Source organism: Mustela putorius, unplaced genomic scaffold, assembly GCF_011764305.1.
Source record: "Mustela putorius furo isolate JIRA1106 unplaced genomic scaffold, ASM1176430v1.1 tig00000095_pilon_pilon_pilon, whole genome shotgun sequence".
Lineage (NCBI taxonomy): Eukaryota > Metazoa > Chordata > Mammalia > Carnivora > Mustelidae > Mustela > Mustela putorius.
In genome coordinates, this window is record NW_025421280.1 from 21,965,235 (window position 1) to 21,988,361 (window position 23,127).

At 49.9% G+C, this 23,127-nt stretch overlaps 1 protein-coding gene across 1 annotated transcript; it reads left to right on the forward strand.

Moving 5' to 3' along the window:
• Positions 1-226: 226 nt before the first annotated feature.
• Positions 227-22,104, forward strand: LOC101670658 (TRAF interacting protein). Its single transcript, XM_004760619.3, has 15 exons — positions 227-789; positions 6,483-6,540; positions 7,045-7,128; positions 9,158-9,197; positions 9,820-9,947; positions 11,137-11,231; positions 11,728-11,841; positions 13,041-13,128; positions 13,734-13,823; positions 14,259-14,347; positions 18,858-19,013; positions 20,689-20,737; positions 21,011-21,160; positions 21,260-21,310; positions 21,513-22,104. Exons 1-15 carry the CDS (start codon positions 692-694, stop codon positions 21,630-21,632), a joined length of 1,410 nt encoding a protein of 469 aa, XP_004760676.1. The 5' UTR covers positions 227-691; the 3' UTR covers positions 21,633-22,104.
• Positions 22,105-23,127: the final 1,023 nt, after the last annotated feature.

The window sequence follows — 23,127 nt, forward strand, 5'->3', positions numbered from 1 at the left end:
GGCCCTGCCGCCTCCAAACTTAGGGGTCATCATGCCTTGCTTGGATAAAGCCAGAGTAAGCTCATGGTGTCCTGAGGGGTTAGAACCTGTGTGCATCTTTCTAGGACCACTCAGAGCTGAGGGCTGAGAGGGTGGGGTATTCTTTTAGTCTGTGGGAACAATGGGCTTACGGGTGTATGGCCGGGCATTGCCCGGAGCCCAGGAGACCGCTCTCCATCGGGACAACCGTCCCATTTCCCTACGGCTTCGGTCTTCTCGACTCTCCCGAGGTGCAGAGAAGCCTGCCCTGATAGAACAGGGCTGAGGAGCCCGTGCCCGGCGCGCTTCGCACAAGATCTGGCTTCGGACCATAATGTCTTATCTTGCCCCACAAAGGGGCCAGCCGGCGGCATAGCTACTGCGGGTACCTGCCGAATCCTTCCGGGAGCTACTGGAGAGATACCACTGACAGATCAGTCTCGCGCTCAGCCCCAGGAATCTCTTCGGTCGTTAAGTCCCGCCCCCATGGCTCGTCCAATCCAGACCCAGCTCCCGGGCTCCGCCTCCACGTACCTTATCACCACTTCCGGTTCGCTCCCGGAAGTTGCGCTGTGGAGCCAAATTTGAAGCCCGCGGGGACGCGGGGGCGCGGCCGCGAAGCTGGACCCGTCGAGGTTTCCTTGGCTGCCTGATCCCCTTTAGATCAGTCGTCATGCCTATCCGTGCGCTGTGCACCATCTGCTCCGACTTCTTCGACCATTCCCGAGATGTGGCCGCCATCCACTGCGGCCACACATTCCATCTTCAGTGGTGAGTGACCACAGTGGCGGGGCCGGGCTCTCGGCCTTGTACGGCTACAGAACTGAGGGGTGTTGGGTCCCCCGGCGGAGCCCAGACAGGTGATTAAGACGGCACTAGACTGATTCCCACGGTAGGTACCGGACCTGAGCAGAGGCGGGTCTGGGCAGGCTTCCCGGAGGAGGTAACTGCTGAACTGAGTCCAGGGAAACAGAGTTGGTTCGGTGAACATAAAGTAGGGGCTTCCTTGATCCGCTAGCAGAGAGATGTGACTTCAAAATTATTAGTCCGGGCAGAGGTGACTTTCGCCAAATTAACAACGGCTTTTATTTCTTTGAGATAACCTGGAAGGCCTCTGGCTATCCGACTTGTGGTTTGGTTGATGGTTTGGGATTATTCCACCCAGAGTCATCTCGTTGGTCGGACTTCTCAGTGTACTCACTGACGCCAAGAATCCCAAGATAACACGGAAGGAAGGGCAAGGGGGCACCTGGAAGGCTCAGTTGGTTAAGCACCTGCCTTCGACTCAGGTCATGATTTCAGGGCCCTGGGACCGAGCAAGTCTGCTTCTCCCTTGCCCTCTGTGATCTCTCTCTCTCTCTCTCTCAAATAAGTAAATAAAATATTTTTATTTTTATTTATTTTTTTTTTTTAAAGATTTTATTTATTTATTTGACAGAGAGAGATCACAAGCAGGCAGAGAGGCAGGCAGAGAGAGAGGAGGAAGCAGGCTCCCTGCTGAGCAGAGAGCCCGATGCGGGGCTCGATCTCAGGACCCTGAGATCATGACCTGAGCCGAAGGCAGCGGCTTAACCCACTGAGCCACCCAGGCGCCACCAATAAAATATTTTTAAAAAGCCAAACAAACATGGAGGGCAAGGAGGTGTTCCTTAATCCAGCCATCCTACTGACCGTTTGAATGTACAGCTGGTGAGGAAAGATTCCCTTAGCATCTGTGGACTGGCTGATTCAGAGCTCTTTTTTTTTAAGTGAAGTATAATTGACATACCATATTATATTAGTTTCAGTTGCACAACATATTGATTCATCAATTCTGTACATTAGTCGATGCTAACCACGATTTAATTGTGGTCACTGTCTGTCACTATACAGCAGTATTTTTTTTTAGGATTTTATTTATTTATGGAGCACCTGGGTGGCTCAGTTTGTTTAGTGCCTGCCTTCACCTCAGGTCATGATCCCAGGGTCCTGGGGTCCAGCTCCCCATCAGGCTCCCTTCTCAGTGGGGAGTCTGCTTCTCCTTCCACTCCCTCTGCTTGTGCTCTCTCTGTCTAATTAATTAAAATATTTTATTTATTTATTTGAGAGAGAGAGAGAGGGAGAGGGAAAAGCAAGCTCTTTGCTGAGCAGGGATTCCAGTGTGGGGTTTGATCCCAGGACCCTGGGATTCTGACCTGATGGGAAGGCAGACACCCAACCTGCTGAGCCACCCAGGCACCCACCATACAACAGTATTATTGAGCATATTTCCTACGCTTTCCTTTTCATCTCCATGACTTATTTATTGATTTATTTGTTTGTTTGTTTTTTAAACAATTTTATTTAATTATTTGACAGAGAGAGAGATCACAAGTAGGCAGAGAGGCAGGGAGAGAGAGAGGAAGGGAAGCAGGCTCCCTGCTGAGCAGAGAGCCCTATTCGGGGCTCTATCCCAGGACCCTGCTATCATGACCTGAGCTGAAGGCAGAGACTTTAACCCACTGGGCTACGCAGGCACCCCATGACTTATTTATTTTATAACTGGAAGTTTGTACCTCTTCATTCCCTTTATCTATTTCCAGAACTTTTCCATCATTCCAAACAGAAACTGTATCAATAAATGACAACTCTCCATTACCCCTCTTCCCCATTGCCCTCAAAACCTCTATTTTACCCTCTTTCTCCTTGAATTTTCCTATTCTGGGTATCTTGTGTAAGTGGAATCATACAATTTTGTTCTTTTGAGTTTTGCTTACTTCACTATCACTAAGCATAATGTTTTCTTTTTTTTTTTTTAATTTTTATTTATTCATTTGACACAGAGAGATCACAAGTAGGCAGAGAGAGAGAGAGGGAGGAGGAAGCAGGCTCCCCGCGAAGCAGAGAACCCGATGCGGGACTCGATCCCAGGACCCTGAGATCATGACCTGAGCCGAAGGCAGCGGCTTAACCCACTGAGCCACCTAGGCGCCCAGCATAATGTTTTCAAGGTTCATCCATGCTGTAGCATGTATGAGAATTTCATTCCTTTTATGAGTAAAATTCGATTGTACGGGAATACCACATTTTATTTATCCCTTCATCTGTTAAAGGATGTTGGGTTGTTTCCGTGTTCTGGCTACTATGAATAATGCTACAATGAACTGGTGTAAAAGTATCTGTATAAGTGCCTGCTTTCATTCCTTTTGGGTTATACCCAGAGGTGAGATGACTGGATCCTATGGTAATTCTATGTTTAATTTTTTGAAGAACTGCTTTACTGTTTTCCACATTGACTGCACCATTTTACATCCCCAGCAGCAATGCACAAGGGTCCAATTTCTCTACATCCTTGTCAACACTTGTTATTTTCTGTTTTCTTTTTTTTTTATAATAGTTACCTAATGGGTATTTTTTTTAATGTGTGTGTGTTTAAAGCTATCAACTTCCCTTTTAGCAAGCTTTTACTGAATTCTGTAAGTCTTGGCATGTGGTCTTTTCATTTTCACTCATCTCAAGGTATTCTCTAATTTCCTTTATGATTTCTTCCTTGATCCATCAGTTATTTAAGAGTGTGTTAATTTCTATGTATTTGTGAATTTTCCAGTTGTGTTTCTGTTACTGGTTTTCAGTTTCATTCCATTGTGATCAGAAAAAACACTTTGTATGATTTTAATCTTTTAAAATTTATTGGTACTTGTTTTGTGGCCCAATATATGGTCTATCTTGGAGAATGTTCCGTGTGCACTAGAGAAGAATGCATATTCTGCTGTGATTGGGTGGAGTATTTGTGTGTTAGATCTAGTTGGTTTATGTTGTCTGAGTCCTCTATTTTCTTACTGATTACCTGTGTGATTATTCTATCCATTATTAAAAGTTTGGGTTATTGACCTCTTCAACTTTTATTGTATAGCTGTCTATTTCTCTCTTGAATCCTGTCCAATTTTCTTCCATATATATTTTTTTGGCTTTGTTATTAGGTACATGTGTGTTTATAATTGTTATTTCTTCCTGTTGGATTGTACCTTTTATCAATATGTAAAGTTCTTCCTTGTTTTTTGTACCTTTTTTAACTTGAAGTCTATTTTGTCTGACAATAACATAGCACTTCAGCTCTCTTTTTGTTACCATTTTTTTACTTATCCTGCTTGGGATTCATTATGGTTCTCTAACTTGTGGAATGGTTTCTGTAATTAGTTTTGGAAAATTATCAGCCATTATCTTTTCAGGTCTTGTCTCTAGTTCATTATCTGTTTTCTTCTCATATTAGTTTCTCATTTGTTATAACAAATTACTACTAACTTGGTGGCTTAAAACAACACAGATTTACTATCTTGCAGTTCCAGAGATCAGAAGTCCAAAATGGGTTTACCAGGTTATAGTCAATGTTTGTAAGTAGATATATGCCTTTCTTAGCTCATGGCCCCATTTTCCATCTTCATTGCTCTCTGTATGACTCTGACACCCCTGCTTCACTTAGGGACCCTTGTGATTACATGGGGACACACCTGGATAATCTCCCTGTCTCAAGGTTTGTTTTGTTTTTTTTTTTTAAGATTTATTTATTTATTTGTTTATTATTATTATTATTTTTTAAATATTTTATTTATTTATTTGACAGAGATCACAAGTAGGCAGAGAGGCAGGCAGAGAGAGAGGAGGTAGCAGGCTCCCTGCTGAGCAGATAGCCCGATGCGGGGCTCGATCCCAGGGCCCTAGGATCATGATCTGAGCCGAAGGCAGTGGCTTTAACCCACTGAGCCACCCAGGGCCTAACATGGAACCTAACATGGGGCTCTATCCCTGATCCCTCTGGGATCAGGACCTGAGCCAAAGGCAGACGCTCAATCACAGACACTCAACCGACTGAGCCACCCAGGACGCCCCCTGTCTCGAGATCCTAAATCACATCTGCAAAATTACTATTGTCATATTAGGTGAAATAGTCACAGTTTTAAGAAATTAGGATATAGACTTCTTGGGGAATGTGCATAATTCCACCTAATACTTTCTTTTTGGAACTCCTTATTATATGTATGCTAGAGCTTTTCACATTATTTTCTGTATCTTTTACCGTCTCATATATTTTTCTGTCTTTTTGATTCTTAGTGTTTTTTCTGACCTATCTTTTCATTTTACTAATTCTTCAACTGTGCATAAACTGCCATTAAACTCATCCATTGAATTCTTAATTTTGGCCATTTTTAATTTTCAAATTTCTGTTTGGTTCTTATTAAGTTCTGCCATGCCACCTTTTATTCTGTAGTTCTCTACTGATATATTTTTTTCTTTTCTAAGATAAACTCTACCCCTACCATAGGGCTCAAACTCACAATCCCAAGATCAAGAGTCACATGCTCTACTGACTGAGCCAGGCACCCCTCTACTGATATTTTCAGTCTTGATTTTTATTTCCTAGCATGCTGTGTTACATTGTGTCTGACAATTCCCATATCTGAAGTCTTTGTGTGTATGTTCTGGTTTGTGTGTGTAGTGCTTTTTCCCTTGTCTATTTGCTTTTTAAAAAAACTAAAATGGGAGCGCCTGGGTGGCTCAGTGGGTTGAGCCTCTGCCTTCAGCTCAGATTGTGATCTCAGGGTCCTAGGATCGAGCCCCGCATTGGGCTCTCTGCTAGGTGGGGAGCCTACTTCCCTGCCCCTCTCTCTGCCTGCCTCTTTGTCTACTTGTGATCTCTCTCTCTCTCTGCCAAATAAATAAATAAAATCTTAAAAAACAAACAAACAACCTGAAACATTTACTTTATGTAATTGGAGTCATACATAATATATGTTGTATCCGCTTCTCTTCCTCCATGTTATGTGTATGTGATTCATCCATAATGTTGTTCTTAGATGTAGACTCACTCATTCTCATCGCTGTACCTGGGTACCTTTGAATTTATCTCATGCCTAATATATGGAAAAGTATTTACAGAAAAAAACAGACCTGGGATGATGGTATTACCCTCCAGAAAGGACTCTGCTTCTCCCTGGTCCCTGGTGGGAGAGTCTACTAGTAGGAGACTAATTAGAGTTTAAGGTTTGAGGTTTTGTTGTACCACTCAGATAGATGAGGCGAAGCTGGACTGTGTTTTACTTTTACCACAACTTGCATTTACTTCTAGTGTACCCTTACTCTGAAAGTGTAGCCCTTTGGAGTCCTAACTTAAAGTGGGGGGTATTATTGGAATCCCTATCTCTGAGGGACCCTGGGCTTTGGCTGCTGCTCCATCCTAGTCAGAGCCTGGAATGTTGACAAAAGAGCAAGTAGCTCAGGTCAGGACGGCCATACCAACAGGGCCAAAAAAGGGCCGACTGGTCAGAGTGTTTGTACCAGTGAGGCCCCGTGGGATGTACTGTCCCACTGTGATACTACCCTCCTTTGTGGTCAGGCATTGGGTTGAGGAGGAATAAGTCAGATGCTGTTGTGGTCAGGGTGACTGCCTGGCCTGTACGTCTCTGCCCACGTAAGCACTCACCAGTCTACTTCTCTGCTTCCCATTCCAGCCTAATTCAGTGGTTTGAGACAGCACCAAGTCGGACCTGTCCACAGTGTCGAATCCAGGTGAGGGCGATGGGGTGAAAACACCTTTTCCTTGCTGGGGAGGAGGAATGAGAAAAAATCTCTGAAACTGGACAAGATCTTTGACCTTTTTGGACCCTCATGGTTTGAGGCTGATTAAGCCTTACTTGTGCTTTTGAGTGGCTCAGGAGACCTACTTGTGCCCAAGAATAGCTGGCAGATAGACTTGTTGCCCGGGCTGGTCTTCACCTAGCTAAATTTGACCTCCTTCCTTGCCTTTCCCCATCCTCAGTGCCCAGCACCTAGAGTTGGGATGTCTTTTGAACCACATGGGTCTATGGTGACATGACTTCAGTAACCACCAAACCAGTGGCACCAGCGTGGGGCACCTGTAGGGTTACAGAGCTCATCTGATTCCAAGGGATGTGCTGTGAAAAGTTAGGCCTAAGAACAGGCCTGGCTCCATGTTAAGCAGCATGTCCATTCCTGTCGGCCTTGCATGTGACTCAGCTATACAGTCATACTCTCTCTTGTCCTTTCATCCAGGTTGGCAGAAGAACCATTATTAATAAGCTCTTCTTTGACCTTGCCCAAGAGGAGGAGAGTGTCTTAGATGCAGAATTCTTAAAGGTACCTGGGATTTATGTCATTCTACTGCACTGCAAGCCCTCTGAGAATTTACTCTCTGTTCCCTCCCAGGGTGGGTGTGTAAACTGTGGAGATAGAGTCTAGAGGGAGATTTGTAGAGGTTTCAAGGCAGAAGGGAAGAGAGCAAAGGAAACGTGATGATAAAGACCCAGTCATTGGAGAGATACACTGTTGGGGAAGAAGGGAGCCACGTGACTGTGAGCCTTCGCCCTTGGGATTTCAGAGCGATTCCCACCAAAGGCCAGAGTGTCTCTCCTGAGGTTCTCTCATGGAGGTTGTACAGCCATCCTTCCCAGCCCACCTTGCTGCTTGGACAGCTAGAAATCGATCAGAAAACTCTTCCAGTCCTCAGCCACGGAGGATGTGTGAACCCACTATTCATAAACCTGGCTGTGCCTCAAAACTGGGGGGAAGCTTGGTATATATCCAGTTGCTTGAGTCTTTCTGGAACCAGGAATGGAGGGCAGAACCACTGGAATCAGGATGTGAGCCAGGGCAGAAACCCACCATTTCTCCTATACTTCTTCCCTTCAAGTCCAAGATTTAACTTTCTTTGTGTACTGGGGGGGACTGAATTGGTCAAAACCTCTTGAGGAAGTGGGATTGGGATTCACAATGCACCTGGACACGAGGGTTCATTTGCTGGGCATCTGTCAGCCCAGGGTTCATTTGGCCTTGGCCCCGGGTTGCTGTGATTTCCTTGGAACCTTCCTGCTTCCTGCTTCAAGCTTTTGTGCTTAAAGCCAGCACGTTCATCGTCATGGTAACTGCTCCTGGTTTTAATCTGCGTCTTCCCTGTGATAAAGACAACAAAGGCAGCTTCCTTTCTTTCTGGCTTTCAAAGCCAGATCTAGGAGACAGAGAGGCAGCATCTTGAGTAGTCTGGAGCAAGGGCTTGCAGGCATCTTGCTTAAGTGTAGGAGGCAGGCAACTTGGGGGAGCTTTGGGTTGGTGTCTGTTCTCTGGCAGCCCATGCATGCCCTTCTCTACCCACCATTTGCTCTCCAGGATATTCTGCCGACACTGAGCCACCCAGCCACCAAAAGCTTTTGCTCTGGAGTCCTGGATGGGGGATTTTTACAGAAGGGAGCTCACCGCTCTACTGGGGCTGGTCTTTAGTATTGGTCACCAGTGAAATTCTGAGTCTCGTGCTGACCTGGAAAGGGTGATCTGGGGGAAGCTTTGCCTGAATTCCATCCAGCACCACCATGAACCCTTGACCAAGCCTTTCAGTTCTACAGTGTCTGGTTTTTCTGCTTATGGAAAACTTTTCTTGCCCATGGGGGTGTTGAGTGCTCCAAACTCCTGAATGGGAGGTGGACTCATTTCTGCCCCAGCCTCTCAGTGGTTCTGTGGCAGTGGCTCTGTAACTTAATGCCCGGGCTTTGAGAGGTTCATTTGACCCTCACAATAGTCTGGTTAGAGCCTAGCACGTGTGAGGTTTCATCCAGAGACACGAAGTTGTCCCAGCTTACCTACTTTATTAGGGTTGGAAGGTTCGTGGTACACAGAGCCAGCTCAGAGCTTGGAGAGTAGACTGTGGAGCAAGCAGGACCTGGGGTAAAGGGAGGAAGTGGTGACCCAAAGTCCTTAGCCCTCCCAACTCTGTGACCCCAATCAGTGAAGCCCAGAGATTGTAAGGGCCAGCACAGGGCCAAGGAAGTCTTGGAAGCCTCTGCTGTGAGACTGATCCCACAGGTCCAACTTCACTTCTCTTACCCCTTTATGGCCCCTCTCTTGCCCTGTTCTGCCTCCTTCTCTGTCCCAGGGTCTTATACTTGAGATTATTTTCCTCCGTCTTACCTACTTTTTAAAAAAAGCATAGAGATAAAAAAGCAAGACGTATCTCCACTGTGGGCCTAGCTTGGCCATGACATATATCAGGGTCTGTGCCTCCCTGGACCTGCAGGCCTCATTGTCCCCTCCTGGATCTCCCTGCAAGCCTTTGGAATGCTGTATGGAAGCCAGGTATGATGCCTTTCTGCTTCTTATTGTGGATATTGCCTTGTAGAATGAACTGGATAACACCAGAGCCCAGCTTGCTCAGAAAGGTGAGTTAGTAAGAGACAAGGGGTCCTGGGAAGCCCCTGACCCAGGTGCTTGGGGGAGAGGCCCTGGGAAGAATGGTTCCAGTCTTCTGGTGAAGCTAGGGGCTCTCCCTGCTTTGTACAGCCAAGAGTTTTGCCAGCTCTTGTGATTGGCAGGAAAGGGGAAGAAAGGGAGGTGCCTCAAGCTGTCCACCTAGGCCCGATAAGCTTTCTCTCTTTGTCTGAGGACAAAGAGAGAGCCCCAGGACTGGGACTGGGAAGGGAAGGGACTACCAAATGGAACAGACTATTTCTAGGAGAGAGTTTGGCTGCTGAGTTTCACAGGAAACCTACTTGAGTTCTAAGATGATGAATTAACTAGACCCTTGGGAGTGGAGAGCAGTGAAATCTTTACTCAAGTAGTTCTAAGCAGCAGAAAGAGGGTCTCATCCCATGCATGAAGAGACTCTGGCTTAGCTTCCCTGGCTTGGTGTGTGCCAGAGAGAAAAGCAGGTCACCCAACTTGCTGACTGGAGACTTGTTCCTTACATGGCTCTGGGGTGCGGTGTGCGGTGCTGGAGCCCAAGGGCTCAGGTTCTTACACTGATGAGTGAACAGGCTTTCCCCCTTCCCACCTCTGCTGCAGAGAAGGAGAAAAGGGACAGTCAGGTAATCATTGACACCCTGCGGGACACGCTGGAAGAGCGCAACGCCACCGTGGAATCCTTGCAGAAGGCCTTAGACAAGGCCGAAATGCTGTGCTCCACCCTCAAGGTGGGTCCCCAGGTTCTGTGGGCACAAGTCGGTTGGGCTCATCTTCTGGTTCTGCCTTGGTCATTACCTTTGTGCGGTTATAAAATGGAGGCAAATCCCTTCTTACCCAGGCCACCCATTTTGTACCCATCCAGCCCGTAAGCAAAGGGTCACATTGGCCATGCTTACGGATTTGGCACCAGGTAGTATGAAGAGGTGAGGCCTTCCTGGCGCTTCTCGGAGGGTCAGCTCAGCCAAGACCTCAGTGAGGCTGGACCTTGTTTCCAAAAGTGGTTTGTACTCTACCGATGAAGCCAGACTGAGGAACCTTCCATTAGCACTCTAGTCCTTGGCTGGGCTGCTCTCTGGAGCCAGATCAAACAGCATCCCAGGGAGGAGCAGGGGGCCTTTGAAGTCAGATGTGCTGAGCTGACCAGGCAGATCAAAGCCTGCAGAGCAAGGCGCTCTAGACCCAGATGAATTTTGTATCAGGCTGGGTTGGTGAGCCTCTTGCTCTCTAAGGGGCATGAGGCAATTGATCTGAACCTGCAGTTGATATTCTGGCCTCGTAAGAAGGAGCAGTCCTTGCTGGATGCCATTTGAAAGGGAATGGGAGCCATCTTTGTGAACAGACAGACCCCAGGGTGTTCATTGTCTCTGTTCCTGCTTGGTGGCTGGGCTGGATCACGTGGCGTGACCAGTGGGAGGGAAGGAGTGAATCAGTACTTGACCGCAGAGCAGGCATTTTCGATGGCATTCCCAGGTCAGAGATGGAGTGCTTTTGTGCTGAGGGCAGCCTGGCCCACTGCCTCCGGTCCAGCTCTCCTATCCTGATTGGTAACTGTCCTTGGGTCTAGATGTGGATAAAGAGACCTGGATTTGTGTTTCTTCAGCTGCCTACACAACATGCACCCTGAGCCCTTACGCCATGGTACCTCGGCAGCCCACAGTGGGCCTCTAGGTAGTGGGATGTGCCTGGGGTAAGATACATCTCGGGAGGAAGCAAGCAGGGAGGTGAAGGAGCAGCTGGTGTAGGGCGTCAGAGCAGAAAAAGCACAAGCCAGAATGGGGCCCAGGAGCCTTCCTTCCACGGGGCTGGGGACACACGGTTATCGGCATTTGGAAAAGTGGACAGTTCTCAGGATGACTTTAGCTGTGGTGCCTGGGATCTTCCAAGCGACAGGTGGGCATGGGTGTGTTTGCTGTGCAGAAGCAGATGAAGTACTTGGAGCAGCAACAGGACGAGAGCAGGCAAGCCCAGGAGGAGGCACGCCGACTCAGGACCAAGATGCGAACCATGGAGCGGTGAGCCCGACACTGGGACCACCCTCAGCTCACTCCTCTAGCCCCGGGGCCCAGCTGTTAGGATTGCATTGGGGCTTGGATCACTTCCATGGCTCAAATCTCCATCGGCCATGTGGAGCTCAGGCCAGGGGGTTGTGGGCCCCATGTCCTCACTCGGCCTCGGGGGGCTCCTCCACTTGCCATGGGGCCCCTGGCCTCAGTCTTCCCCCTTTCTATTGCCCGTGGCTCAGTGACCTGGCAGGTCTTTGGCTCCAGAGACCCTTCTCCAGGGATCCCTGACCTTGAGGACCTGTCAGCACCCGTTCTTCCCTAGCAGCATCCCTGCAGCTGCGTTCGGCTCTGCTGCGGGGCCTTTCTTTGGGTAGACCCGCCTGCTAAAGCATGCTGGCAGGCCAGGCTGTCACCATAGCAACAGCAGCAAAGGAGAGCAGAGCTGCACTGGGTACCTACCCATCAGCCTCCAGATTCTAAATGTCGTGGGCTGGGTGTTTTTCAGGATTGAGCTCCTGCTCCAGAGCCAGCGACCCGAGGTGGAGGAGATGATCCGAGACATGGGTGTGGGACAGTCCGCGGTGGAGCAGCTGGCTGTGTACTGCGTGTCCCTCAAGAAGTGTGTACTCTGGGGACGCCTGGGTGGCTCAGTTGGTTAAGCAGCTGCCTTCAGCTCAGGTCATGGTCCCAGCGTCCTGGGATCGAGTCCCACATCAGGCTCCTTGCTCGGCAGGGAGCCTGCTTCTCCCTCTGCCTCTGCCTGCCATTCTGTCTGCCTGTGCTCGCTCTCTCCCCCTCTCTCTCTCTGATAAATAAATTTAAAAAAAAAAAAAATCTTAAAAAAAAAAAAAAAGAAGTGTGTACTCTGGCCCCTGTGGCCCAGTCCAGGAGCTAAGCCATGGCACCCTCTCTGTTGCCCATCTCTTAACAAAGCAGAGAAGGCTGAGTAAAAGGGCAGGCTCTGGAGCTATCCTGCCTCAGTTGAACCGTGACCTCCCCTCTCACCATGTGGCTAGGAGTCAATTTCTTAGCCTCTGACCAGCTTCCTGCATGGGGATAGTAATAACTTGCCTCATTGGGTTACTGAGACAATGAGTGTGAAGGGAAGTGTTATTCTTTTTTTTCTTTTTTTTTAGATTTCATTTACTTATTTGACAGAGATAACAAGAGAGGGAATACAAGCAGGGGGGGATTTGGGAGGGAGAAGCAGGCTCCCCACCGAGCAGGGAGCCCCATGTGGGGCTTGATCCCAGGGCTTGACCTCAGGACCCTGGGATCACAACCTGAGCTGAAGGCACATGCTTAACTGACTGAGCCACCCAGGCATCCCAGAAGTGTTATTGCTAAGCAGACTGGCACCATTCTCTGAGCTATAAGCCCCATCGTGATAAATGGATCCTGTTTCCCATCAGCACTTACCGACTCTGCCTAACTTGAATCAGAAACTTTGCTCAGATTCGCCACTACTGCGGATGTGAGGTTGTGGAAAGGGGCCACATGGCTGACAGGTGCAGAGGATCCCAGATGTCTTCAGTGAGGGCCAGGTGGTATAGGGGCCTCTTCCTGAGACCTTAGTGAGGGCGGGGCTTCCTGCATACCCTCTCCAATCACCAGGGCCTGCAGGACCGGCAGGGAACAGAGACTCCCCCCGCCCCTTGCAGGACCCTCCGCAGCCCCACCCTGTTGGGCTCAGGGTTCAGAGTAGGGAGGAGACCTGGCTGAGGGGACAGCCTGGGCTCTATGTTTGTTTGGTGCCGGGGTGCAGTCTGACCAGCAGCATGCCCCATTCTGACATCCCTTTTCCTGGCTCCCTCATAGAGAGTATGAGAATCTCAAAGAAGCTCGGAAGGCCTCAGGGGAGCTGGCGGACAAACTGAAGAAGGACTTGTTTTCTTCCAAAAGCAAGGTAACAGTGGGAAACCAAAGGTGAGGGGTGTGGTGGCTATCCTTTTGTAGTGCTCGTTCCTGTCTCCTAAGCAAAGGCATGGGCCCTGATGGTGCAGCAGACTCCATGGGGCCATTGGGTGGCCCACAGGGACTGGTTACTGGGCCTCAGCTCTGGCTCTGTGGCTTGTCCACTTAGGGTAGATGGTCACACAGGCATCCCCCCCCACCCCGTACATGTACATTCACGATGCCCTCTATTCTCTCTGGCCTCTGGCACCTCTCAGCTGGCTAAAGAGCACAGATCCTGAATGAGACAGTGTCAGAGGCCTGCTTTTGCCCCAGGCCCAGAGTAGGAGGAACATACTTGGAACCCGGTTCTTTTAGCACAGCTGCTTTATCTCTGGGCCTGGTGCCTCCATGGGTTGTTGGGTGTAGAGCACAGCCCTAGTTCCCAGGCAGCCCCAGATGGGCACAGACAGGCCCCACAAAGCCAGGGTCTCCCTGTGTGTCCTCAGACTCTTCTGGACCTGGGGATCCCGTGAGCGTGCGCTGGGTAGCAGCAGGTGGGGCCAGAGCACGCGGCCGCCTGCTGGCCTGGTCTTTATTCCCTATACTTTCTTATAGTTGCAGACAGTCTATTCTGAACTAGACCAGACCAAGTTGGAGCTGAAGTCAGCCCAGAAGGATCTACAGAGTGCTGACAAGGAGATTGTGGTGAGGGACATCCCTGGCCATACGTGAATGAGGGGTTGTTTGTGCATCTTCCGAGAGCCTAGGAACCTATGTCCCAGTCTGTGGCGGTGGTTCTGGGTTCCCTGCATCCTCCTGGCTCAGAGGGTGTCAAGATGTATACCTTGGCCCTGATTTGGAGCCTTGGCCTCCTCAGTAGGGGACAGACAGCACCGTGGGTCTTCTCCTACAACCTGTCCTGTACCTATATTCCCAGGGACGTAGCCTCACCACAGGAGAGGCTTCACCAGACAGGGGTTCTGAGACTGGATGATCCCAGGTATTCGGGATGTTGGGGGTTCAGGCCTTGCCCTGCTCGCAGTGGGCTTGCCTGTTGTGCATGTCATCCACGTCCTTGGTGGTCTCTCTGGGCTTGCTGCCTCAGCCTTCCTTTCACACTCTTCTCTTTCTTTCCCCAAGAGCCTGAAAAAAAAGCTAACGATGCTGCAGGAAACCTTGAACCTGCCACCAGTGGACACTGAGACTGTCAACCGCCTAGTTTTAGAGAGGTTTGTTGACTTTCTGGGGTGTACAGGGGTCATAAGCTGGAAGAACTCCCCAGAAAGGGTCTTTACTACTCCTGGCTTTGGTTGGGTGGGTGGTCCGTGTGGGTGTGAAGGCTGTGGGCCTCCTGCCCTGAGACATAGCCAAGATGTAATTGGAAAACAGCTTTGAGGCAAGCTCTGGGCTCTGACAAGGAAAGGTCGGCCAGAGAGGACCTAGGAATGGGCAGGGAAGGGACAGGAGCGTTGACTGTCCGCACGTTTCCTGTTTATGGAATGCTTACCAAATGCATCTGTCTGCCCCAGATTCTGAAACAAACATGAAACCAGGCACCAAAATAAATTCCCTGCTGCTCTCAGGAATGTGTGCATTAAAGCTGCCGGCAGGGGGAGCCAAGAGGCAGAGGGATGGGTGTCCCTGCCAGGACCGGCTGCCCATTCCTCCTGAGTGTTTCACAGAAGCTGACCAGCTAAGAGCACCTCAGGGCTGTCCTGCCTAGCTGCCCAGCTGCTGGCCCAGATGGAAAGCACATAAGCCAGTGGCCCAGACTTTTATTTGAGTCACTTTTCAATATCCTTTGGAAAATCATTATGCTCCTTCTTCCTCACATACAATCAGTTGCTGGAGTCTACCTGGCTAACCTCTGTGGTGCCTCCTGACCGCATCCCCGGCCACCTGAAGGTGAGGCTGGTGACCATCCTTCGGCTTCTCCTGTCTGCCCAGGTTATCAGCTCCTGGGCTTCACGTCATTCCCTCCCCCACCAGACACTCCCAGACCTCTTGGCACTGTACCTGAGGCACTCATGGAACCAACCCATGCGCACACACCTGGCGATGAGTAGACTGGGAGCCACATCTTTCTCTCTGTTCCTCACATGAACTTCCTTACACAAACATTCCTCACCGGGGAGTGAGTGCCAACAAGCCAGGGTCCTCTAATTCTCATCATACCTTTAGTTTTTCAACCATATTCTTTCCTTTTTACCTCAGACCCTCCAGCATCTCCTCATGGAGCTAGAAATGCCCGCCCACCCATCTGGGTTGGACTGAGAAACGGCTGTGGGAGTGTGATTTTCTGTGAGGTCCAGTGTGTTGCCAATTTGGACAAAGTAGACTCCGTGTCTGGTCCTTCCTCCCCACTCCACTCTCAGAGCCCATGGCCACGGTGGCTTGAAAGCCCAGGTTGCACAAGGGCTCTGTCAGGAGCCTGGCTCGTGGAGATCTGATAGTCTCAAAGGCCATCTCATGTGGTCAGGCATTTCGAACTCAAATTGCCTCAAGGCAGGAAGTAAAAATCCTTTTCCTAGGCTGTCACTCCAGGCTGCTATCTACAAGCTCCACCGTGCTCCCTGCACTTCCCACTCCGTGGGCCTCAGGGCATTTCCACACACTTGTGCTCTGTGTCTGGCATCCACAGTAAGGGATGCCTCCAGGCTCTCTGGGACTCTGCATACCTGCTTTTGCTTACTTTCTTTACCACTCCGCACCAGAATGTGGCCTAGACTTCTGTAGCAGGTTCTCACTGAGAGCACACTGCATGTCAGGCCCTCTTAGTCCTCTTGGAGCTTGTGGTCCAGTAGGGTAGACAAACTGGGGGGGGGGGGTCAGATGGCGAAGCCCGAAAAGCCCCCGGCCATGACAGGCCGTGAGGACAGGCCAGATCCCATGACAAGAAAAATGGTGCTTATGCCATTTGTATCTAGAGGTTTCGGTGAGGGCTGAGCTCCAGCTCTCCGGCATGTGGGAGCCTCCAGGGCGGGCATCTCGGGCCCCCGGATGTAGTGGGGTGTGGCATGGCTGTGGAGAGTGGGGTGTGATGAGGTTTATCGACCCTCTGGGGTGGGAGATAGTGGCAGAGGACTCGCTGGGGTTGGTAGATAGAGGCAGAATTAACAGATACTACAACAGTGTTGCTGCGAATGCTCCTGGCTCCTGCTTTATGCTGTGGCTCCCAGAGGGGAAAGCAAAGCAACCAGCATGGCATGGATTTGAGGTGGGTTTGTGCAATCTTTGTTTTCACTTGCAGGCAAGAAGGGTAGAGGCTCCAGGGACCTGGCCAGGGGAAGGAAGAGATAGTCCAAGCTTCCCACATTGCTTACCCACACAGGACATACTCATACCCTCACAGGACATCCCTCTGTCCTTGACCAGTGGGAGTAGGGCTTTGGACACCCCCGATGACAAGGTCCCTAAAGGAAGGATGTTCTTGGGGCTGCCCTGCCACTCTCCAGAGTTCTCTGACCACAGGAGCGCCACCAGGCCTGGGTAGGCTAGAAAAGTCCTAATAGCTGCAGTTTTCTAACAGAAAACCACCAGCCCTCGTTATAAAGGTAACAACATACTCATCATGGAGAATTTGGAAAATACGGACTTAGCACAGAGGTCGCTGTTGACATGTGATATATTTTCTTCAAGTCCTTTCTCTCTTAGTGGGGAAAGGTTGAGAGGAGATGTGTGTGCACCAGTACTGTACTTTCCATAGAATTGTTTTCCCAAATTACAGTGGCAAAACATACCTGACAAAATTTACCAGCATTTTCAAGGGCACAATTAGGTAACATTACATATGTGATGTGGTTTCATCTCCACCAGCCACCTCCGAAACCCTTTTCGTCTTGAAAAACTGAAATTCTATACTCATTAAACAATAACTTCCATTTTCCAGTACTCACCACTTTACTTTGTGTCTCTGATTCTGACTACTCCAGATACCGCATTTAAGGGGAATCATTCGGTTTTTGTCTTTTTGTGACTCGGCTCGTGATGTCCTCAGGGTTCACCCATGTTGTAGCAGGGTGGATGTGTATAGCACATCTTGCTTATATGTCCGCTGCTGGCCGGACATCTGGGTTGCTTCCACCTTTTAACTGTTGAGAGTATGCAGCTATGAACATAGCTGTGCGGATGTCTCTTTGAGATCCTGCTTTCAGCTCTGGATGTATATCCAGAAGTGGAGCGGCTGGATCATATGGTAATTCTATTTTTAGCTTTTCGAAGAACTGCTGTACTATTTTACACGACAGATGTACCATTTTATATTCCCACCAATAGTACACAAAGATTCCAATTTTTTTTCAGGATTTTATTTTTAAGTCATCTCCATACCCAATGTGGGGCTCGAACTCATGACCCCGAGATCAAGAGTCATCTGCTCCGCCCATTGGGCCAGCCCGGCACCCCAGGGTTCCAATTTTACCACATCCTCACCTACACTTGTTCTTTTCTGTTAGTTTGGGTTTTTGTTGTTGTTTCTAGCAACCATCCTCCTGGGTGTGAAGTAGTAGCTCATGGTAACCTTGCATCACTCTAATGACCAGTGATGTTGAGCATCTTTTCATGGGCTTACTGGCCATCTGTAGATCTTTTCTGGAGAAAAGTCTATTCAGGGCCTGGACCTAGTTTTGAACTAGCTTGTTTGTTTTCTGTTACAGGGCTTCAGTTCTATCTATCTATATTCTGGATTTTAGTCCTTTACGAGAGAGATGATTTGCAAATAGTTTCGTACGTTCTGTGGATCACCTTCTTACTCTGTTAACAGTGTCTTCTTCTTTTTTTTTTTTTAAGATTTTATTTATTTGACAGAGACAGAGACAGCAAGAGAGGGAACACAAGCAGGCGGAGTGGGAGAGGGAGAAGCAGGCTTCCTGTGGAGCAGGGAGCCCGATGCGGGGCTCGATCCCAGGACCCTGGGATCATGACCTGAGCCGAAGGCAGACGCTTAACAACTGAGCCACCCTGGCGCCCCATGTCTTTTTTTTTTTTTTTTAAAGATTTTATTTATTTATTTGAAAGAGAGAGAGAGAGCATGGGAGCAGGGGGATGAGGGACAAGCAGACTCTGCTGCAAGCCCAGAGCCCAATGGAGGGCTTGATCCCACGACTCCAAGATCATGACCCGAGCCAAAACCAAGAATCAGATGCTCAACTGATTGAGCCATCTGGGTGCCCAAACAGTGTCTTTAGATGCACACAATTTTAAATCTTTTTGGAGTCCAACTTGTCTGTTTTTTCTTTTATCACAGAGTTTTATATTACTTTTTAAATGTCACGTATGAGCATTTCCCCATGTTATTAAGTTTATTCTCCAAAAACATGAGTTTAATGTCTGCATCATATTCAGGCTGTGAAAGTGCCAGCCCTCTGGGGAGTCATTTGACCATTTCCAAAATTATGCCATTTGCCGTCTCCATCAGTCTGTGGGCACATCTCTGGCCCCTTGCACTACATTCTGACAAATGAAGCTATTTGGTCAAAACACAGCCTTTGTTTGTAAACTTGGGTTTTGTGTGTGTTTTGCTTTCTTCCTTCCATGTCTTGAAGACTTTGACTGGTCCCATGACTAAAGCACTAAGCCAAGTGGTTTTTTCCATAGAGATTCAGGCTTCCTTGCAGGGTGGCCCTGGACTGGATGTGGGCTCCAGACCCCTGGAACCAGGCCATCTCTGATGCTTCAGGGACTGTTGTCCTTCTGGACTGCCACGGTGGTCCAGAGTAACCAGTCCAACTCTGCCTATAGCCCAGCCCCTATGGAGATGCTGAGCCTAAAGCTTCGCCGACCAGCCTTTGGGGAGGACATTGACCTCAATGCCACATTTGATGTCAACACCCCTCCATCCCAGGCCTCCAGCATCCATCATGGCCGTGCCAAGAAGCTCTGCCAAGAGATAGAACGGTAAGTAGTAGTCCCTGGCCCTGTCCACAGCCTCGAGGGAGGATAACGAAGAGGTCTCTGCTGGCCCTGCCCTTGTCACTCCAAGTGGCTGACAGGGCAGTGAGAGTCACCTGGGGTTGGCCGTGACTTTGGTTCTGACCACCTCTTGTTTCCTCTCCTGAGTTCTTCTCTTGCTTGTTGTAGTCATCACTATTACCCTTTAAGCAAATGTGCTATAATGTGAGTTGGAGAGAACATAGGGGTCCCAGTAGTTGGAGAGACCCCAGTAGGGGTCCGGGTTGATGATGCTGGGGGATGTGTGTGCTCCCCATACCTTGAATGTCTGCCCAACAAAGTCCTGGGCCAGGGACTCTGAACTTCCTCTTCTACTGTGTGCCTCTTGGGCTCATGTTTAGGACCATCTCAAATCATGGAGCCCAGGACTCTACCATCTAAGGGGCTATCCCATGGAGCAGGTATAAGAAACTGTAGGGAGCTGCAGGGGGCTGGGTGGGACCTGTACTAGGGGTGTAGAGGACTGGGAATGCCTCCATGGGCATTCCTTAATCAGAGACTTTGGAGATGAGAGAAAGAAATCAAGGTGTTAAGCAGTGAAGGTGGAAGACTACTGGGGGGAGGGCAAAATGGAGAGCCAGGTGGGCTTGCTACCTCTCCCCGCCCTCAGGGCTGGAGATACCTATGTCATAGGGAGTCAGGCAACCCTTGGGCATATGGGCTGCTGTCGGGACCTACAAGTGCCTAGGGCACTGGTTTCTTGATGTTGTCTCTTTTGCTATAAAGGGTAAGACATTTCTATCATCTTTAGGACCTAAAGGGAGGGTGGGGGAACCCAGGATGTTTCTACCTTGGATCTGTCTCCCCAGGGCCAAACTTGCAGCAAGTGGAGACTCTTCCCATGGTCATCATGTAGCCTCACCACAGGCTCTGAGGGCAGGAGTGGAGGGCTCCAGAGCTGACAGGCCCAATCTTGGCTCTGTCCTCATGGCTTTGAGAAGCCATATGGTCAGAGCTATGTTACCATCCTTTTACCCACCTGGGTAAATACCAGGAGAGGGTATTCAGCTGCTAGTGTCCTCAGGAATTGGATGGAAATACTGTGTCTAGTTCTGGAGCTGGGAGTGAATGGCCACGGTCTGGGCCATGATCAGTTCTTTCCCCAGACCCTGCCTGCACAGATTATCTAGGAAGATGGCCTAGCCCTGTGTAATAACAGAGCTTTCTAAGCTCTCAACCAAGGGTCTTATGGAGCTAGTGGCCCCTCTCTGGGCAGATGCAGCTAAGCCTTAGCTCACGAAGTGCCTTCTGCTTGTATGGACATGACTGGGTTTCCTCTTGTGGGTGGTGAATCAGCGGGGCCTCCAGCCCCACAAAGAGCCCAGGACATACTATGGTGCCTAAGGCCTTGGGGAGCATTGGAATTGGCTTGGCTCCAAGTGGAAGCCACAAGACTGGAAAGTGCTTCAACTTCCTTCTCCCCACTCTGGCAGCTGTGATCATGTCCAGCTGTTCAGAGACCTGCACATGGGGTGGGGCTGACCAAGGGGCCTTGCCCAGCACACCACCATTACAGAAGCCGTGCCCCGTGGTGGCTCCCTAAGGGCTGTGTGCTGAGCCTCGTTTGCCTGGCCTTGTGTCTTCCTCACCTGCTTCTTGCCTTCATGTCTCGCTTTCGCAGCTCTCCCGTTCAAGACATCCCCAAGAAGATGGCCAAAGGCCCCAAGCAGGTAAGGCTTCCCAGAAGAAGTCAGGCAGTCACCATCCAACCTTGCCAGGACTGAGTGTGAAGCTGAGCCACAGAGGGGGCAGGGTCTTGCCAGAGCCCTCTCATTCCTGGCCCAGGACTAAAATACTTTGGAACTACCTGGGAACTCTTCTCATTATCCTTTCTGCATATGGGTGAGGTGCCAGAGCTCCTGGTCCTGGTCCATTGCCGCAACCCACCCCCTCCTTTGCTGCCACCGGGCTCATCAGGTCTGGCTTTGGGGTTTGCCCTCCAGGAGTCCCAGCTCTCACTGGGCGGCCAGCGCTGTGTGGGAGAGCCAGATGAGGAGCTGGCCAGTGCCTTTCCTGTCTTCATCCGGAATGCCGTCCTCGGCCAGAAACAGCCCAAAAGAGCCAAGGCAGAGCCCTGTCGCAGCACAGATGCAGTGAGTATGGCTTCCCACGAGGGGCAAGCGCCAGTGCTCTTCGGTGGCCAGCCCCCTAGCCTATTAGTCTGGCCCACTTACTTCTTCCTTCTACTTTAGGTAAGGACAGGCTTCGATGGGCTTGGAGGTCGGACAAAATTCATCCAACCTGTATCCTTGTTCTGTAACATTGGGCGGAGCTGAGCTAGCCACACCATCCCTCACCTGTACCCCCCAACCCCCAGCCTGGTAGTGGCTACAGCTTCAAGTGTGCAGAGCTAGACCTCACTCAGAGTAGAGCTACCCAGCCCCCAAACTTAAGCCTTTGCTGCCCAGTCTCTTCTTTAGGCCTCTTCCTTGACATCTTCTTCAGACTGACACATCTACGATCCGCCCACTGCCTGTGAAACCCAAGCCCAAGACTAAGCAGAGAGTGACGGCGAGACGAGCACTCCCTCCCTCCCAGGCCAAGCTGGACACCTTCCTGTGGTAGTGAGAACAGTGAGCCAGACCAATGGCCAGATATTGTGCCTCCAAGTTACAGGCCAGGACTGGCTCAGCAGGGGGCATGGGGGGCATGGCCCCTCTTCCAGGACCAGCCCCAAGGGCAAGGGTAAACAAAAAGATGGGGGTGAGGGTGAGGCCCAGAAGCCTTGCTTTTCCTGCACTCACCCTGCCTGTCCCCCCCACCCCAACTGGGTCTACCACATTGGGCCTACTTATGCCTCCTTGTTCAAGGCTCCTGTTTATAGCCAATGTGCCTAGGCTGCTGCTGGTTCTCAAGACTAAGGTCTTTTGTTGACTGTGTGGACCAAAGTGCCTGGGGCTTCTTGCAATTTTAGCCTGCCCCGCTTCTGCCTACTTCTGACTTGCTGCTAGGCATGGCCAGAGCTGAGCAGGATGGGAATGGTGGTAGGGAGAGGATGGTTGGGCGGGGGAGGGGAGATTTCTATGTAAAATAAAAAAGATAGAATCTTTTCTTCATGGCTCTGGGAGTATAAATTTGCATCAACCTTTGACAAACCATTTGGCATAATTTTCTAAAATGGGACCTTCACCTAGACTCAGATTCAGTAGCCCTACCCTGAGGCATGTACCCCCTCATAGGGCACCAGGAGACCCCAGCAGGAATGAGATCACTGCAGGTTTTTTTTTTTTTTTTTTAAGATTTATTTATTTATTTGACAGAGATCACAAGTAGGCTGAGAGAGAGGAGGAAGCAGGCTTTATGCCGAGCAGAGAGCCTGATGCGGGCCTCGATCGCAGGACCCTGGGATCATGACCCGAGCCAAAGGTAGAGGCTTTAACCCACTGAGCCACCCAGGCACCCCTAAATCACTGCAGTTTTGTCCACAGTCTCTAAGCTGGGCACAAGCCAAATGACATAGCCTGGAAAGCAATTAGGTAAACAGGTATAGCCGTATAGGGAACTCCCAGCAAGCAAAATGAATAATCTGTGACCTTTGGGTCTTAACTTCAAGAGCACTTTCTCCCAGTCTTCCCCTTGTGACCTGTAGCTTGGCTGAGGTCTCCTACACTTCTCTTTCTCACTACTGCATGGGGGTTCACTTCTCTCCTCGGGGCCCAACGTGGGCCTGGCACAGGGAATGAAGGTGGGTGCCCACGTGCTTCAGGCTGAGCACGCCCAGGTGCCTCCAGTGCATCCAGAGGGGCCACACACAGAAAGTAATGCTCTTCGTGGTGGGAGCCAGATTCTTCTGTTGCCGCCTTGAACCAAGGAGGTTTGGTGAGGAGAAGCGCGGCATCGACTTAGGGGGCCCTCTGTGGCTGCCTAATAGGCTTCCAGGCCAGCCGAGTGATCTTAGCAAACTCCCTACCTCTCGGGGTGTCTCTGCTCCTTTAAACTGGGGACAATAGCCCTAACCTCCCAATTGTGGGAGCCTGATGAGTCAGCTTCACAGGTTGAGAACTTACGACCCTGAGGAAATAAGTCAGACTCCAAAGACAAATACTGTATGATTTCACCT

Coding starts and splice junctions, on each gene's coding strand:
- LOC101670658 (XM_004760619.3), top strand. CDS start 692: ATGCCTATCCGTGCGCTGTGCACCATCTGCTCCGACTTCTTCGACCAT. Junction 790..6,482: donor CACACATTCCATCTTCAGTG/GTGAGTGACCAC, acceptor TTCCCATTCCAG/CCTAATTCAGTGGTTTGAGA. Junction 19,014..20,688: donor CTCTGCCAAGAGATAGAACG/GTAAGTAGTAGT, acceptor TCGCTTTCGCAG/CTCTCCCGTTCAAGACATCC.